Source organism: Thamnophis sirtalis, unplaced genomic scaffold, assembly GCF_051295495.1.
Source record: "Thamnophis sirtalis isolate CommonGarterSnake01/CBP01778 unplaced genomic scaffold, rThaSir2_p1.2 scaffold_15, whole genome shotgun sequence".
In the NCBI taxonomy this organism is placed as follows: domain Eukaryota; kingdom Metazoa; phylum Chordata; class Lepidosauria; order Squamata; family Natricidae; genus Thamnophis; species Thamnophis sirtalis.
In genome coordinates, this window is record NW_028261395.1 from 9,559,430 (window position 1) to 9,578,525 (window position 19,096).

The window sequence follows — 19,096 nt, forward strand, 5'->3', positions numbered from 1 at the left end:
TCGGAAGGATGGAAGGCTGAGTCAACCCTGAGCCGGTGAGATTTGAACAGCTGAACTGCAGCTAACAGTCAACTGAAGTACTGCACTCTAACCACTGCGCCACCTCGGCTCTTATACCTTATTAAACCTCGGGGGGTTGTACCTTATGATTCTTGACAAATGTATCTTGTCTTTTTATGTATATGAGAGCATAGGCACCAAAGACAAATTCCTTGTGTGTCCAATCATACTTGGCCAATAAAGAATTCTATTCTATTCTATTTTAACTCATTTAAGTTTAAAGTAAAGGAATCCCATTCCTTTCTGATCTCCATTAAGCTGAGTAGAATCAACATTAACATCTTCTATGCTTAATCAAAACTTCACACAATATTTTCAAAGAAACTGAATGCTTATGTTCCAACTCCAATCTCAAAATATACGAACATTTGCAGCACGAAGAAAAGACTTCTAAAAGGTGTGAAAACATATGACCAACAAAAAAAAAACAAACCCATTTTGGAAGGACAGTTGACCAATTATTAAACTTACCAGATTTGAAGAGATGGTGAGCATCTTGGTTTGTGGCATCCGAGGTAATACCAAAGGCAAAGGTTCAAACTGCATAAAAGGACTCCCAGAATCTGTCCGTTTTGCTTCTACAGAAATGACATTCTTCCCATTATCTACAAATATCCCCAAAAAAAGACAAGAGGCATTATTTGGCCAAAATCCTTATAAGCAAGTTTTTCAGATATTTAAAAAAACATACAGCCTGATTTTTCTCATAATTGCTTAAAGAGCTACAGCAATACTTGGTTAATACTTGAACATTTATTTAATACTTGATAATTGAACAAGCATCAATAGATTAAAGAAATTAAATGTAGTACAGTCTTCTTGCTAAATTTGATTAGGGATCATTCATGCAGTAACTATTTTTATCGTTTTTTTTCAATAGCAATAGCAGTTAGACTTATATACCGCTTCATAGGGCTTTCAGCCCTCTCTAAGCGGTTTACAGAGTCAGCATATCGCCCCCAACAACAATCCGGGTCCTCATTTTACCCACCTCAGAAGGATGGAAGGCTGAGTCAACCTTGAGCCGGTGAGATTTGAACAGCCGAACTGCAGTCAGCTGAAGTAGCCTGCAGTGCTGCATTTAACCACTGCGCCACCTTGGCTCACTATTATGAGAAGCTATTATTATTATACAATTGTATCACAGCGGCCAGTTGTTTCGCCGGATTTGGCATTGGTTACTAGTCGGGCCCCACCCAGGGGCCTAGGACGTCGTAACCTATTTTCGTAATATGCGTGCAGATCCAAGCAGTGCGGCTTTTTGCATTTGACTGATGGTGATTTTGTCAATTTTTAACTGTTTTAAATGTAATTCCAGTGCTTTTGGAATAGCACCCAGTGTGCCAATTACCACTGGAATTACCACTGCTGGTTTGTGCCATAGTCGTTGAATTTCAATTTTTAAGTCCTGGTATTTTGCAATTTTTTCATGTTCCTTCTCGGCTACCCTGCTATCACCTGGTATTGCAATGTCTATGATTGTGACCTTATTTTTCTCAACCAGTGTGATGTCTGGTGTATTATGCACCAGTATTTTGTCGGTTTGTATACGGAAATCCCACAAGATCTTGACCATCTGATTTTCGGTGACCTTTTCAGGCTGATGTTCCCACCAGTTTGTTGCTGTTTTAATATTATAATTTTTGCACAAATTCCAATGGATCATTTGTGCTACTGAATTGTGCCGCAATTTATAATCAGTCTGTGCGATTTTTTTACAGCAGCTGAGTATGTGATCAACAGTTTCATCAGCTTCTTTGCAAAGTCTGCATTTGGCATCATCAGAGGATTTTTCGATTTTGGCCTTAATGGCATTTGTGCGGATAGCTTGTTCTTGCGAAGCCAGGATTAGTGACTCTGTTTCTTTCTTTAATGTACTTGTTGTTAACCATAACCAAGTTTGTTCACTGTCCACTTTATCTTTTATTTTTTCCAGAAATTGACCATGCAGTGCTTTGTTCTGCCAACTCTCCATTCTTGATTTTATCACATCTTTTCTGTATTCTTGTTTTGTCTGTTGGGCCTTCAGTAGATTTTTGTTCTTTACTTCGATTAATAGATGTTCTTGACTTTCTTTTAAATAATCAGCCAGTCCATGTTTTTCTTCTTCAACTGTTTGCTTCACTTGTAATAATCCTCTGCCACCTGATTTTCGGGGCAGGTATAATCTATCAGTATCACCACGTGGATGTAAACTGTAGTGCATTGTCATTAGTTTCCTGGTTTTTCGGTCCAAAAGGTCCAAATCAGCCTGTGTCCAGTTAACTATACCAGCTGTGTATCTTATAACTGGTATTGCCCAGGTATTTATGGCCTTGATTGTATTTCCACCATTCAATTTAGATTTCAAAATTTTCCTAACTCTGTTGGTGTACTCTCGCCTGACAATAGTTTTTACTTCTCCATGCTTGATGTTATCCAATTGCAGAATGCCTAAGTAATTGTAGGCTTCATTTTCTTTGCATTTAATTAATTGGCCATTGGGCATTTCAATTCCCTCACATGCAGTGATTTTGCCCCTTTTTATGGATACAGTGGCGCATTTTTCCATGCCAAACTGCATTGAAATATCGGTGCTGAATACTCGGACTGTGTTTGTCAATGATTGGATTTCTATTTCTGACTTTCCATAGAGTTTCAAATCATCCATATATAGTAAATGTGAAATTTTTTCAGCTTCTTTGGCTGTTTGGTAGCCTAATTTCATTTTTTTAAAGATTACCGATAGTGGGATCATGATGAAGAGAAGAGGTGAAAGTGAATCACCCTGGAAAATTCCTCACTTGATATTAACCATTCCGTAGATCTCATTCCCTACTGCCAACTCAGTTCTCCATTGTTTCATTGCCTTTTCAGTAAAGGATGTAATATTTTTGCTAATGCCAGTTGTTTCTAAGCATTTTATGATCCAACTATGTGGCAGTGAGTCAAATGCCTTTTTGTAATCAATCCAGACCATATTCAAGTTCGTTATTATTATTATTATTATTATTATTATTATTATTATTATTATTATTATTATTATTATTATTATACAATTGTATCACAGCGGCCAGTTGTTTCGCCGGATTTGGCATTGGTTACTAGTCGGGCCCCACCCCCTAATAATAATAATAATAATAATAATAATAATAAATTATTATTATTATTATAAGATATTATCACTATGATGAGAAGCTGCACGCAGAGAGCTGCTTGTGAAACGAAATAACAAGATCTGAAGAGTTGTTTCTCATATTTAAGCATCTAATCCTGTCGTTTGCCGAAGGAGCTAGGGGTGTGCACTAAATGAAATCTGTGTTTCCTTTCAACTCCCAAACAAATTCTACCCTGCAGAAACATCTTCAAGGGAAAACATGCAGACAGTGCTAGTCCAATAATAAAAATTTAGAAGAACAGAATATAAATACAATTAATTTGTCAAGCATAGCCTAAAACCTTACAGTATTACTAAGCATTAGTAGGAGAGAAAGCTCCAAATATAGCATCAAAAAGCCCAATGCTATTTTAATACCTGTGTAAACACTATCAAAAGACGTGATTTACTCAAACTATCAGGTCCATGTCACATTACAAAAGCACATAATTATTAATGCTATATTAAAATTGTTTTTTGGGTAAAGAGTTTTTAGAAGAGACATCCATTTTACCGGTGGTGTCCAAGTTTGGCAACTTGAAGATTTGTGGACTTCAACTCCCGGAATTCCCCCAGTCAGCTATGCTGGTTTAGGAATTCTGGGACTTGAAGTCCACAAGTCTTCAAGTTGCCAAGCTTGTTCACCTGCATTATACAGACAGAGTTGCAGCCTAAAAACAAACCTGAGGATGAACCTTCCCAATGTCTGCAGATCAACTGCTCCATGTAGCCCAAGACTTCGCTCCACACGTCATCAAAGACAAAGGAAAGAACCGCATCTCTCATGCAGCACGACGGTGAGATTGGAGGGAACCCTAATTTCCGCCTGGCTGGTGAAAGTCCCATTTTCCATTCGTGCAATTCTTCGTCCCTTTGAAAAAAGCATGTAAACCTTACAGCTGTTCAATGCTTAAAACTGTTGACCCAACGGCTTCTCACAGAACTCCCGTCTTATCTAACCGAACTGGGATTTGGAAACAGAAATTGAAAAACAACAACTATCAGAGCTCCCCTCCACTTTATAGGAGGAACTGATTGAATTGCTGCCTTTATCGGCCTCTGCTCTGTTAAAGCATCTCTGATGGGAGAAGAGCAAGTCAAGCAATCACCAAAGTTATTCACGGCGGGCTTTGCTGCTAGAGAATATCTACTGCCCCTTATCATCCAATCAGAGCTAAAAAAATAAATCTTATAGGTTTATACTGTTGGGCGCAGTGTATCTTTTCATTGTTACCAAGAAACATAGAATTCTAGATCATTATAAAGCAGGTGTCAGAACCTCTCCATTAGATAATTAGGAAAGAAGACCACGAGACTCCGTGGGTAGAAATCAAGTGTACTTTTACTAATTATAAATGATTAAAGGCATAGCGAAGCGAAGACTGATTATTTAGGCGCGAAAGCGATTGATATATGGAATAACCCATTCCCCACCCATTGGCATCACAGTTACAGTCCAATCATAATTCTCCCAAGTGTCAGGTGTGAGATAACTTCAAAAGGTATCACGAAGATGGAATGTCGGTGCCGTTAGTCCTGGCGGGAATCTCCTACGCATGCGTAGTCCGACAGGCAGCTGAGCTCCAGAACCTTCCTCCAGCACAATTAGTAACCCCTCCCAAATACCATGCCCTCCCTCCCCGTTTCATGGCAGCCGAAGCAACAGCAAAGCAGAGGCTGACAGCAGGGGTATCAAACTCAAGGCCCGGGGGACGGATCCGGCCCACGGGGTACTTAGATTTGGCCGGTGGGGCCATCCTGGAAGCAGTGAAGGACCAGCCCGCAGTGCCTCTGCCAGTGAAAACAGAGCTTGGGAGGGCTGCGGGCAGCCCGTGCGAGCTCTGTTTTCGCTGGCAGACGGTTGCAGGAGGCTGTCGCAGGCAAAAACGGAACTCAGGTGCTTATTTTTGCTGGCAGACCACTCGGGCCACCACAGGCATCTCCCACACAAGTGACGTCAAGCCGGCCATGCCGACTTTGGCTCCCTGAGGTTAAACACAATCCTGATGTGGCCCTCCATGAAATCAAGTTTGACACACACACACCCCCCTGTTATAAAGGCACTAAATATGTTGTTGTGAAATGTATTCAATACCTACACATCTCTGCGGTCAAATGCTAAGTATTCCTCCATTATCCCTTCAGAGACAATCACGATATCTTCCAGTTCTTCACTCTCAAACATCTTCAGCTCGGAGATTTTTGAAAAGTTGTCCTCTTTGCCAAGAGAAATAGAAAGGGGAACCTTTTTGCCCCAGATAGTAAACCTGAACAGCAAACAAGGCTTTTTAATGTCAAGAATAAAGTTGGCTTCTTTCTCTTTAAGATCAAACATGCAGAGAATCTGTTGTTTGTTTGTTTGCATTTAAAATGTTTATACCCTGGTTTGCTTTTAGAACAAGGCACTCAAGCGGCTTACAGATTAAAAAATATTGTTTTTGCATGCAGTTAAAATTTTAGACTTGATGCAATGGAAAAAAAGGAAGAAAAGCAGAAAATTCTATACAGTGTATCTACACCACATGATTAGTTTTAAAAATAAACAAAAGATTGTAGTTCCATAGTTTTTAAAACAAAAATCAAGGTACAGGATGTCCTCATTTAGCAACTGCCTTGGATAGTGACTATTCATAAATGACAGTAACAAATGGTAATAAAGATTTCACTTTCCAACCAATAGCCTGCATTTATGATAATAAAAGACTTCTGTGTGAAACCAATTAAGATCTGGTCAGCTTCAGGCAGCAGAGTCCAAGGGAGAGTTCTAATCAACCGTGGCACGACAAAACCGCGCTCGACTAAAGCGCGCCCGATTAAACCGCGTCGCTGACGTCATCAACAGGGCGACAACAGCGAGCGTGGAGAAAGAAGGGCGCTTTAAATAGCGCTTTGAAAGCAAGTCGATTCAAGTTAAGGTAAGGGTTAGGGTTAGGGTTAGGTTAAGGGTTAGGATTAGGTTTAGGGTTAAGTTAAGGGTTAGGGTTAGGTTTAGCATTAGGTTAAGGATTAGGTTTAGGGTTAGGTTTAGGGTTAGGTTAAGGGTTAGGTTTAGGTTTAGGTTTAGGATTAGGTTTAGGGGGGGTTAGGTTTAGGTTTAGGGGTTAATTTTAGGTTTAGCGTTTTCAGCGTGCTTTTTTCTCCGCGCTGTTGTCGCGCTGTGATGACGTCAGCTACGCGGTTTCGTCGAGCGCCCTTTAGTCGAACGCGGTTTTGTGGTGGAACCCTAATCAACTAATATTAAGGTAAGAGAGCCAAACTGGCTAATTTGAGGTTAGCGCTTTTTTTATGGAAGTGCCGTATTACCAAGAAAAGCAGCTCAGGTACAGATCGCTTGCTTAAGAAATCTTTCTGTCCAATGAGAGGGAACAAAAACTGTGGGGAAAAATGGGTCAGGCACGGGACACAGAAAACGTTATCTAAAAGAGATGGCAGCAACGAAGTAATCTTTGCAGTCTCTCTGTCCTGTGTCTTGCTTAGTGACCGTGTCACTTAGAGACCGCTTCACTGGCACCAACTGCAATCCGTAAATAAGGACTACTTCTACACACACGCCTGCAGTATTTAGAATTCTGTATGACTAAATCCTGAATGGGATACAAAGAATGGAATCTGTGGATAGTTCATTCTCACGTAGGGAAGATCTTATTTCTCTCTTTCTAACTGAACTGGAGAGGGGAAACATAGAAGCCGTCATAATATGAAAATAGAATTAAAAAAATATGCATAACCTTTATCTGTAGCTCAGGGTTGAAATGAGGGATCCTTGGTGCTCTCTGAGCTTGGTTGTTTTCTTACAGACATTTCGTTACCCAAACTAGGTAACATCATCAGTGCTAGTAAGGAGTGGAGTTTTGCTCTTGGTTTAGGTTCTAGTGGTTTGCCCTGTCAGTGTTAGTGATGGTGGTCTTCTTAGGGGTTCACCGACAAATGCGCGCACGACAAAACCGCACCGACAAAACCGCGGCGAGAAAATCGCGACGTCGAAATCACGCCAACAGCGCGCCGACAAAAGTGCACCATCAACAAACAACGTGAAAACAAGGTAATAACCCTAACCCTAAACCTAATCCTGAACCTAACCCTAACCTTAACCTAATCGCACTTTTGTCGGCGCGCTGTTGTCGGCGTGCTGTTGTGGGCGCGATTTCGACGTCGTGGTTTTCTCGCCACGCTTTTGTCGTGCGCGCATTTGTCGGGTCACGTTCTTAGGTTGGCCTGGTTTATTCTTGGCTTGTTTGACCAACTAAAGCCCTTCAAAACATCGTAAGCAAATCAAAAGTCCCAGAAGGAAAAACGGGAGTCATTGAGAACATACAATGTCATGATTGCAACAGCCACTGCATAGACAAACAGGCAGAAGACTGGTAGAATGCATCCATGAATTGAATTGAATTTTATTATTTATATGCCGCCCTTCTCCGGGAGGACTCAGGGCGGCGAACAATTCAAAAGGGGAAAATAAAATGAAATACAAATAATTAAAATAAGCAAAAGTCACACAATCATACAAGTCGAGAGGGGAGGGGAACTTATCACCCCCAGGCCTGCCGGCAAAGCCAGGTTTTGACGGCTTTTCGGAAGGCCTGGAGAGAGGTGAGGGTCCGAATCCCTGCGGGGAGTTCATTCCAAAGGGCCGGAGCTGGGTAGTAGCCAGATGGCATTGGCTAGTAGATGGAACCCAGAGGAGGCCAACCCTGTGAGATCTAATGGGTCTGTGGGAGATAATTGGCAGCAGGCGGTCTCTCAAGTGAAGAAGTGAAGACCAACTAGCAGTCAGAAGACATGACGAAAGCTTTTATTTCAATTGTGACCATCCTAGACCAAGCCAAATGCTAGGGAATTTCTAGGAGCTCAGCACTCTGACAAATTAGCCATCAAGAGACACGTAGACAGAAACAATATCTACATGCTACGCAAAAGAGAAGAATAAGCAAATGAAAAAGAGAACAAAAAGAGCAAAACACCACCAACAATCAGCACAGATTCACTCCGAGATTAAACATCAGACCAACAATCAAATAAACAATGCCTTAATCAAGAAACTGTCAAACAAGCCAACAGTAAACAGGCCAACCCAAGAACCTCTAAGAACCTCCCTCGCTAACACTGACAGGACAAGCCGCTAGAATATAAACCGAGAGCAAACCCCACCCCTTACTAGCACTGATGATGTTACCTAGTTTGGGTAATGAAACGTCTGCAAGAAAACCACCAAACTCAAAAACCAAGGACTCCTCATATTCCTAACCATTTTTGAAAACATTTGGCCTTGAAATTGAATACAGATTCAATTTGGACAGCTACCACTCTCAAAATACTTTCAACGCCTTTCATCCAATTTTATACTCTCCTTTCCTCAAAGGCAGGTTTCTTAATTTATCCAAAAAACATCTGTCCCTCTCAGACTGTCCAAATTTCTGCTCAGATTGAAATAATTATTCTGAGTCAAAATAACCTGTGGATACCGTACTGACCTCTTCATTAATTTATTAGGTTGCATACAGTTTCTATAGAACCAAATATATGATGTTTGATTATCCATTGGCATGGCAACAACTATCACTCTATCAATATTTGAGCTATTATTGTCCAGAGCTCAGATCTAAACAGAAAATTAAGCAGTAGCTTTTTCCCTTTGAGCAGCAACTTGTAAAGAGTAACTGAACTTTTTTTTCCATATAGCTTCTAGTGAAATTATCTCCAATTTCCAAAACTTCTAATATAGAAAGTGAGGGACACGATGGCTCAGTGGCTAAGATGCTGAGTTTGTCGATCAGAAAGATTGGCAGTTCGGCGGTTCGAATCCCTAGTGCCACATAAGGGAGTGAGCTCCCGTTACTTCTCCCAGCTTCTGCCAACCTAGCAGTTCGAAAGGATGTAAAATGCAAGCAGAAAAATAGGGACCACTTTGGTGGGAAAGTAACAGTGTTCTGTACGCCTCTGGCGTTCAGTCATGCTGGCTACATGACCACAGAGACATCTTCAGACAGCGCTGACTCTTCAGCTTTGAAACAGAGATGAGCGCCTCCCCCTAGAGTCAGGAACAACTAGCATATATGCGCAAGGGGGAACCTTTACCATTTAATATAGAAAGTAGGCACAAAGACCATTCCTGGTTTTGTAGAGCCAGACCAATAATGTCAACGCTTCTTAGGAATATAGCTTGTACACGGAAGAGATGCATTATTGATACCACAGCTGGTTACTTAACAAAAACAACAACAACCCTGGTTTGTATAGAAAACGTCTCGAGATATAAAGGGACTGAACGGTTGAATATTCACCTCTTAAAATGAAAATAAGGCTGTAATTTTAAAAAGTTCACTTTCTGCTGGAGATGACAAGGGCTTAGTTGGTCAAAAATAATAACTGTAATCCTTGTGAAGAGTTAGTGATCGCAGGCACTTACTCACTAGGATCTTTCTCTTGCATGGGACTCATGCCTGATGAAGTTAAAGTGTTGCACGCTGAACTAATATACCATCCATAGCCTTCATCACTGGGCGCCATTATTTGCTTCCCCACAATCCTGATGTTAAAAGAGAAAATTACGAGGTATTAATTGCTTTGAATAAACTTGTTAAACATGATCCGCTCTAAAAAAAAATACACATATATTTGGACTGTGACGGCGAACTTATGGCACGCGCGCCACAGGTGGCAAGCAGAACCCTCTATGTGGGCACATGTGCCATCCTCCCTGCTCAGCTCCACCACGCATGTGTACGCTCCTTCCACTGGCCAGATGCTTTTGGGGGGTCTCTGCCACGCATGCGGGGGTTGGGTGCGTGCCGTAGGAACACGTTCATGAGTGGGGGTGGGCGCACGGCGGGGGGGGGGTCACGTGTACAGTTGCACTCACATGCACGGGGGCAGGGGGCATGCAGGGGGTCATGTGCACATGCAGGGGGATTGCAGGGTGGTTATGCGTGCGTGCGCATGGTTGCACACACGTGAGGGGGCCACACATTAATTGCATTATGGGTGCATGCGTGCACATCCCGAGTCCTCCGGGATTGGGCGGCCTATAAATCGTAGAAAGAAGAAGAAAGAAAGAAAGAAAGAAAGAAAGAAAGAAAGAAAGAAAGAAAGAAAGAAAGAAAGAAAGAAAGAAAGAAAGAAAGAAAGAAGAAATAAAGTTCAACTGTCTGGAATCCTTACTGCATCTCAGACATTAATACAGTGTTTCTCATCCTTGGCAACTTGAAGATGTCTGGACTTCAACTCCCAGAATTCCCCAGCCAGCATCCGCTGGCTGGGGAATTCTGGGAGTTGAAGTCCGGACATCTTCAAGTTGCCAAGGTTGAGAAACACTGCATTAATACAATTAAGTGAGTTTAGAAGTATTTTAAAAGTCTTGCATTCTTCTGTCCATAACTCTGCCCCTATGCTACAAGGCTTGAAATTCTTGGTTTGGATTGTTTAAAACTGTGACGCTTGCGGTCAGACTTAGGTAAGGAATACAAAATTGTACCTACTAATGCTCTATCTGTAAATGACTTTTTTAGCTTTAATTGTAATGTCACACGTGCAAACAACTGCTTTAAACTTAACATGAACCGCTCTAAACTCGATCACAAAAAAAATCCATTTTTGTAACAGAGCTGTCAAAGTCTGGAATATCTTACCTGCTTCGGTTGTCTCAGTCATTAACTTCCAGTTTTAATTCTAACTTAACCTGTGTGGTTAACCTGGACTACTGCAATGCGCTCTACATGGGGCAGCCCTTGAAGAATATTCGGAGACTTCAACTCGTCCAGAACGCAGCCGCGCGAGCGATTGTGGGTGCACCTCGGTACACCCACGTTACACCTATCCTCCGCGAGCTGCACTGGTTACCGATCAGTCTCCGGATATGCTTCAAGGTGCTAGTCGTAACTTATAAACCCTTCATGGTATTGGATCTGGGTACTTGAGAGACCGCCTGCTGCCAATTACCTCCCACAGACCCATTAGATCTCACAGGGTTGGCCTCCTCCGGGTGCCATCTACCAGCCAATGCCACCTGGCTATTACCCGGGGGAGGGCCTTCTCTGTGGCAGCTCCGGCCCTCTGGAATGAACTCCCCGCAGGGATTCGGACCCTCACCTCTCTCCAAGCCTTCCGAAAAGCCGTCAAAACCTGGCTTTGCCGGCAGGCCTGGGGGTGATGAGTTCCCTCCCCTCTCGACATGTATGGTTGTGCGACTGTTGTTTACTTTTATGATTTGTATTTTGTTTTTTTATGTTCCCCTTTTTCCCCCTTGAATTGTTCGCTGCCCTGAGTCCTCCCGGAGAAGGGCAGCATACAAATAATAAAATTCTATTCTATTCTATTCTAACCTCACTCCATATTTAAGAGGCCCCCTAAGGAAGCATGCGTAAACACACTGGCGTGCCTATGGGGTATAGACCCTGTCACATTTTGATTTTCATATTTTCTTTACTTGAATTTGTGATTTTTGTCTGACGAATAAAATAAATAAATTAAAATAAGGCATGTCCCAAAGACATTCAGCAAATATGCAGGGGTTGAAGTAGGCGAAAAAGCAGATGGCTTACCATACATAAAGGACACCACCCATATAAACAGCATGTAAGCCCCCCCCATGTAAACAGAATAGCTCTGTAGTACTCTGAAGTACGTAGTAGTCATATATTTTTGACTATACCTGAGGTGAGGAAACCTTGACATCCATTGTTCACATTCCTCCTCTAGGCTAACATATAAACATGGTTTTTGTTCATAAAGGAGCTCATCAATGTGTCTGAATATTTGCTGAACTTGCCGAGTAGCAGCCTTATCAAATTCCTAGGGGAGGAAAAGCCAAAAAAAAAAAAAAAAAAATAGTTATGTCACATTAAACATATTCTCAAAAGGCTTTTTTTTACAATAGAAAGATAACATTAATATATTATAATATTATGCAAAAAAAAAACTGATTCAAGAAATGACACTACTTGCTTAGAAAATCCCAAAGAAGATTTCAGGGGATATCTATAATAAAGTCAACTAAAATAGATGAGAAAATAAGCCAAGGCATCCTAGGCTTAATAGAATCTTCAGGTTTACCAAATTAGAAAAATAATACTCAGAAGGAAACCGGATGAAAAATAAAACAATTACATTTGGAGATTATAATAATTACCAAGGCCATTCAATTCTGGTTTTGATTTTTTAAAACAAATATTTCTAAATTTGTAGAGGCTCTCTTACAAAGTCATCCGTGAGCTCATTCTTCAAGCTCAAAATGAGAAAGCATACAGATTCGTATGAGAGTTTAAACTTATTCAACCAAATATATTATAATTCAGTGGTTCTCAACCGTGTTCCATGGACCCCTGGGGGACTGTGATATCATTACAGGAGATCTGCAAAGATTTGAAGAAATGTTATGATTTAATGAATAAGGACACACATCCAGTTCTGCAGCTACTAAGATTTTTGGACGAGCAGGCACAAAAACAGCCAGGAAAGTGATTGAAGCCTGGGAAACAAGCCCCTCGGTCAATAGGAGTGCTGATTTACCACCAATCTATCAAGTACTTAGAAGGCGAGGGCTGGGCTGCAGAAGCAAACGACAGCTATTGACTTAAAAGCCAGCCATCAACACACCTTAATCAACATGTAAAAATCCATATACAACAGGCACTACAAATACCACAGAGAACAGTACACATTCTGCTAGAGAGAAATTCCCTGAAGACAGGCTCAAGCAAGAGGCTGAAAGCTCTGAAGATGAAATGTCAGGTCCCAGTGACCAACCCAGGTTGAATCCTGCAATATCTATCAACAGGTGAGGTGGCGCAGTGGTTAGAGTGCAGCACTGCAGGCTATTTCAGCTGACTGCAGTTCAGCTGTTCGGCTGTTCAAATCTCACCGGCTTAGGGTTGACTCAGCCTTCCATCCTTCCGAGGTGGGTAAAATGAGGACCCGGGTTGTTGTTGGTGGCAATATGCTGACTCTGTAAACCGCTTAGAGAGGGCTGAAAGCCCTATGAAGCGGTATATTATTATTATTTATTTATTATTTATTTGTCTTGTATGCCGTCCACTCCCGAAGGACTCCGGGCGGCTCACAAAAGACAAGGGAAAGGGGGGGAACGAGACAAAGTCTATATAAGTCTAACTGCTATTGCTATTAAGTCTTGGGAGTCCATGGCCATGGCCTGTGGCCACAAAAGCCATTTAAGGAGGTCTGTGATGAAGAAAAGGTTAAGAACCACTGCTGCAATTTAAAGTTAAAGGACAATACTCACATCGTAGCCCCAAGAAAAAACAGAACTGTCTTCAGTGGAGGTTCCTGTGAAGCTCTGACAAGCAGACCATGAGTTTGCATTGTCTGCTTTATAGTTTGACTCTTTTGTACATTCAGACTCACTGAAATGCATATTTTGGAGGGAAGAGAAAAACGGTAAATCAATCTTGAGAAAAAACAATATGCATACTGATGACGTAATTTTTCAAATGAGTGTGTGTGTGTGTGTGTGTGTGTGTGTGTGTGTGTGTGTAAAATGTCAGATGCAAAGAGTCATGATACTGGTAAGGTTGCAACACAGAATCCCTCCCCCCCCCCGCACAAGCCTATATACCCAAGAATCTGGCCAACTAAAGTTCAGCAGTTAAATTGGTGTCAGAAAAGGATCAATGGGAATCGGGAGGGTTGGACTTGGGAGTGCTTGTGGGAGGTTCCACCACAAATCCGCGAAGCCCTTATCCGCGGAGACATAAGCGCGAAGACTAATTCACGCCATTCGAAGCGCTAAGGAAAAACGCGACCCTACCGCGATGACATAATCGCGGAGGGCAAATCCGCGCATTCCCAAGCACTCAGTACCCTAAACCTAACCCTAAACCTAACCCTAAACCTAACCCTAAAACAAACCCTAAAACAAACCCCTAAACCTAATCCTAACCCTTACCTTAATTGAAATCGGCTTTCTGCTGCGGCGCCGTTTTAAAGCGCCCTTCTGTTGCCGCAGCGGTGATGACGCGCGGTGATGACGTCGCGGCTTTAGCGACGCGATTTTATCACCGCTATTTTGACGGGCGCGGTTTTGTCGTGCCATGCTTGTGGGAATGCAATTCCGCTCCCCACACCCCCAGCTCTGCCTGCTTTTTTCCTTCATTATAAACGCACACACACAGGTTTTATCTTTGTAATTGCCCAAAGTCACCGACAATGATTTGGGCAGCCATATAAATCGAATGAAAAAAAAAAGTGTTTTTTTATGCTTCTTGCTCTATAATGTGTCTATTTAAAACCGATTTTGCTTTGAACAAACACTCATTGTTGGTTTCCAGAATGGTTGTGCTCTATCACCATGACCAAATACAGTCACTGATTGTTTAGTACGACTTGTTCCTTTTGGTCCTTGCCTCGTGTCCAAACACAGCTTTTCAATATAGCTTTTGAACAGAGGTTTAAAAAAAGGAAAATGGATATAAGAATGCTTCTTTTATAACTTTTGTTTCTAACCCTCCAGCACAATTAATTATATACCCCAATACCTTGAAATATCTTCTTGACTTTCAGTGGATGGGTAACTGTCATCCAGTGAGTCCGGCAGGGGATGATGTTCTAAGGTATTCTTTGTAAGTCCTCGACTAAAAATAAATAAAAATGTCATTTGCTGAATTTCTTCAAATTGATAAACAGACAGCATTAAAATCATTAAAATTCTCATTAACGTCAAGAGGAAATTCCTAGTTTATGAGCCACAAACTTTTTTGCAAATTCTCTCTCTTAAAAGCATCCTGATCAACTCAAAACCATAGTTCAAGAACCTGAAACAGCTGAGGTTCACTCCAGCTCTCTAGAAAAATCTATCAGCCTATGAAATCTTGGTTCCACCACAAATGCGCGAACAACAAAAGTGCGCCTGACTAAACCGTGGTGACAAAACCGCGCCGACAAAACCGCGCGACGAATGAGCGACGAATTAGCCCTGAAGTGCGCCGACAAAAGCGCACCGACAGAAGCGCGCTGTAATGTAACCCTAACCCTAACCCTTACCTTAACTTAAATCGTGCTTCTGTCGGCGCGCTGTTGTCGGCGCGCTATTGACATCGCGGTTTTAGCGCCGCGGTTTTGTCGGCGCGCTTATGACGTTCGCGCTTTTGTCGGGTCACGGAAATCTTAACAAGGGAAATTTACTGTAGTCTTACTAGGTCCCAATTTCCCTATTAACTTTTGGTATTTTTCCACATTTGATTTATCCTTAGAATATTTGAACAAGAAGTCAATGGATGTCCCAGCACTCTTATATAAATGTATATAATGCAGTGTTATTTAATGCCTCGCTGAAATACATTAAAAACAAAGATCTCGTTTAAACAAGGTGGAAATTACAGATAGTCCTCACAACCAATTCTTTAGTGATCCATTTAAAGTTACAACAGTACTGAAAAAGGGACTTATGCTTCCTTTTCACACTTACGATTGTTGGCAGCATCACTATTGTCACATAATCAAAATTCAGATGCTTGGAAACTGGCATGTATTTACGACAGTTACAGCATAATGGAGACAAGTGATGACTATCTGTAAACTTTCCAGCTAGCTTCCGACAAGCAGTCAATGGGGAAGCCAGATTCATTTAACAATTCCATGATTCACTTAACAACTGCAGTGATTCATTTAACATCTGCATGAAATAGGTGGTAAAATGGGGCGAAACTCTATTAGCAACTGTCTCGCTTAGCAACAGATATTTTGGGCCTCATTGTGGTTGCTGGTCAAGGACGACTTGTCCTGTACTAGTTTTTATTTAGCATGTGAGAATCCAGTTACCAATTATGGCTGCACAAACCCAGAAATGACTAGTGAACTCTCTGCTTTTCTTTGCATATTGTGCAAATGCAACAAATGCCTCAACAAATCATGGTTTAATGCCTTGGTTTTAATTCTTCCTGAAATGATAAAGAGAAATCTGAACTTTTCATGCCACTGTAAGTGAAATTTGCTATGCCTCTGCATCTCCCCTCTTCGTGAAAATCATAAAGCTTTCCTGTCTGTTCAGTGTCAAGGGGAAAGGTAATACTCTATCCAGGGACACCTGGATAGACCTCAGAAGACAAGCTCAGGATCCAAAAAGATCTTGACAGATCTGAGCAATGGACTCTATCCAAAAACATGAAGTTTAATGTGAAGAAAAGCAAGGTTTTACACCTAGGTAGGAAAAAAACAAAGGCACAAGTACAAATTAGGCGAAACCCCGCAGTAACTGTGAGAGAGATCTTGGAGACTTAGTAAACGATCATTTCGTGTGCAACAGCAGCCAAACAATACCAATACAGTCCTTGGTTGTATAATCAGAATCGAAATCACATGAAGTATTAATACTGGCTTATAAACCCTTAGTAAGGCCACACCTGGAGTGCTACATCCAGTTTTGGTCACCACATTACAAATAAGATGTTGAGACTTTGGGAAAAGTGCAAAGCAGAGCAACTAAGACGATTAAAGGCCTGGAGACTAAACCATATGAAGAATTTGTAGAATTTGGGTATGGACAGTCTAGAGAAAAGGACTAGGAGTGACATGATAGCAGTAGTCCAGTATTTGAGAGGCCGCCATAAAGAAGAGGGGGGGGAGGGTCAACTTATTTTGCAAAGCACCAGAAGGCAGGACAAAAAACAATGGATGAAGGAGAGAAGCAATCTGGAATTAAAGGAAAAACTTTTCCTAACAGTGAGGACAATTAATCAGTGGAATGAATGGCTTCCCTTTAGAAGTTGTGGGGGCTCCAATAATGGAGGTTTTAAATAAGAGAGTGGACAGCCACTCGTCTTAAAATGGTATAGGGCGTCCCGCTTGAGCAGGAGGTTGGACTAGAAGACCTCCAAGGTCCCTTCCAGTTCTATTCTGATTGATTGGATTGAGTGAAGCTGCTGTGGCCTAGAGGGGGAGCTCTCACCTCACAATCAGGAGGTTGTGAGTTCGATCCTAGACAGAGGATTAGATCAGGGGTCAGCAACCCACATGTGGCTCTTTCATCCTTCTGCTGCGGCTCCATGTCACTCAAAATATGTGTCACAATGGGCCAATGTGTAACACACGCCAGCACACTATTGATTGAGCTTTTCAACCCCCAGTATAAATTTAGCCATGGATAAACCCAAGAAAAGAGAAATTTCAGAAGAAAACAGAAACTTTCATTCATAGATCTATACTTTAAATATATATATATATATATATATATATATATATATATATATATATATATATATATATATATATATATATATATATATATATATATATATATATATATATATATATATATATATATATATATATATATATATATATATATATATATATATTTAAAGTCACAATCCCTGGTATGCCCAAATATGGGAGGAAGATCACACTTCCATTCTCTGTCCTTCGGCTCGTCACAAGAGGCCATCCGGACTGAAACCCAATATTTTTTACTGTTGCCTTTTTGTTACAAATGTTATATTTGTGCTAATAAATAAATAAAGGGAGACTAGTATAGATCTATTTCAAGCTATTTAGCTCTCATCAGCTAGCCATACCCTTGCTGGGAATTGAACCTGTGCTCTATTGCCTCTTAGGCAGATGTGTTAACCATTGAGCTACAGAGCTCGACTCCTTATCAGCCAGGCCAGGGTGAAAGGTATATATTTAGGGTATATATTTATATATATTTATATACCTTTCACCCTGGCCTGGCTGATAAGGAGTCAAGCTCTGTAGCTCAATGGTTAACACATCTGCCTAATATGTACTATAGCACAGGTTCGAATCCCAGTAAGGGTATGGCTAGCTGATGAGAGCTAAATAGCTTGAAATAGATCTATACTAGTATCCCTTTATTTATTTATCAGCACAAATATACGGAGGAGAGCCTTTTCAGTAGTAGCTCCGACCCTTTGGAACGATCTCCCCGTGGAGATTCGTACCCTCACCACCGTCCAGACCTTCCGCACAGCCCTTAAGACCTGGCTAGCCCGTCAGGCCTGGGGATAAAGATAATTTGTCCCCACCCGAATGATGAATGAATGTTGCTTACTATTTTACTTCTATGTATTGTTTGTGTCTATTGTCTGTATCTCCCCCTCCTTATTTTATGTAAGCCGCCCTGAGTCCCCTCAGGGAAAAGGGCGGCCTATAAGCATTAATAAATACTTAAATACCATATATATACATACATACATACATACATACATACATACACATACACACACATATATATATATATGAAATATTCAGGCACGGGAATGGTTTTGTGGCTTTCTTTTGTGTGGGGAATAATGGGTCCAAATGGCTCTTTTGAGTATTTAAGATCGACCCTTGGACTAGACGGCCCGTAAGGTCCCTTCCAACTCTGCTAATCTGATCGGATTGATCGATTATTGATTGATTGGAGCACTTCCCAACGAAGCCCAGCGCTCACTCCTCTGACAGGGCCTGGTCCTGGGATTGGACTGACCTCCCTCCCGAGCCCAAGGATGCGCCCGCTCGTCCCTTAAATCAATCTGCCGCAGAGGCGGCTGCAGTGCTGCCTCGAACCGCTAGGAGGAGCCCTCCTCCGGCAGCCCCTCGAGGCCAAAGAACGTGGGAACAACGCGGAGGAATTCGGAGCGAGAGAAAGCGGCGAAGAGAGGCTCGTCAGGCCGCCGCGGGGCTCCCTGGAAGGCAGACCGGCTTCTCCGGAAGGGCTGGCAAAACGCCTGGAAAAAAAGGCTCCGAGGGACCTGCGCCTCAGGGTTTGGCCCGCGAGAACGTCACTCACATCCCCTGGACGTCGGGGGGCACCGGCTTCCGGGTGTATCGCGAGATCATCCTCCCGCCTCCTCAGCGGCTCATCTCGGTCCTCGTCGGCGCAGCCGGCTGGCCGGCTCGGCCCCGGCCGCCATGGCGACGCCCCCTCCTTCTCCTGCCTCTCCGGCC

General features: G+C 42.0%; 1 protein-coding gene across 2 annotated transcripts in view; it reads right to left on the minus strand.

Annotated features, from left to right (window-relative positions):
* The window catches only part of FAM149B1 (family with sequence similarity 149 member B1), a 32,534-nt gene extending 13,443 nt beyond the window's left edge, over nucleotides 1–19,091 (minus strand). For both annotated transcript variants that reach the window (XM_087702567.1, XM_087702566.1), the window contains exons 1-8: nucleotides 18,939–19,091; nucleotides 14,686–14,781; nucleotides 13,434–13,554; nucleotides 11,847–11,986; nucleotides 9,606–9,725; nucleotides 5,296–5,463; nucleotides 3,880–4,067; nucleotides 532–665 (exon numbers count right to left, since the gene is read on the minus strand). In XM_087702567.1, coding sequence (XP_087558693.1) covers nucleotides 532–665; nucleotides 3,880–4,067; nucleotides 5,296–5,463; nucleotides 9,606–9,725; nucleotides 11,847–11,986; nucleotides 13,434–13,554; nucleotides 14,686–14,781; nucleotides 18,939–18,988 — 1,017 coding nt within the window. In that variant the 5' untranslated portion in view covers nucleotides 18,989–19,091. The remainder of the gene's footprint in view (nucleotides 1–531; nucleotides 666–3,879; nucleotides 4,068–5,295; nucleotides 5,464–9,605; nucleotides 9,726–11,846; nucleotides 11,987–13,433; nucleotides 13,555–14,685; nucleotides 14,782–18,938) is intronic.
* Nucleotides 19,092–19,096: the final 5 nt, after the last annotated feature.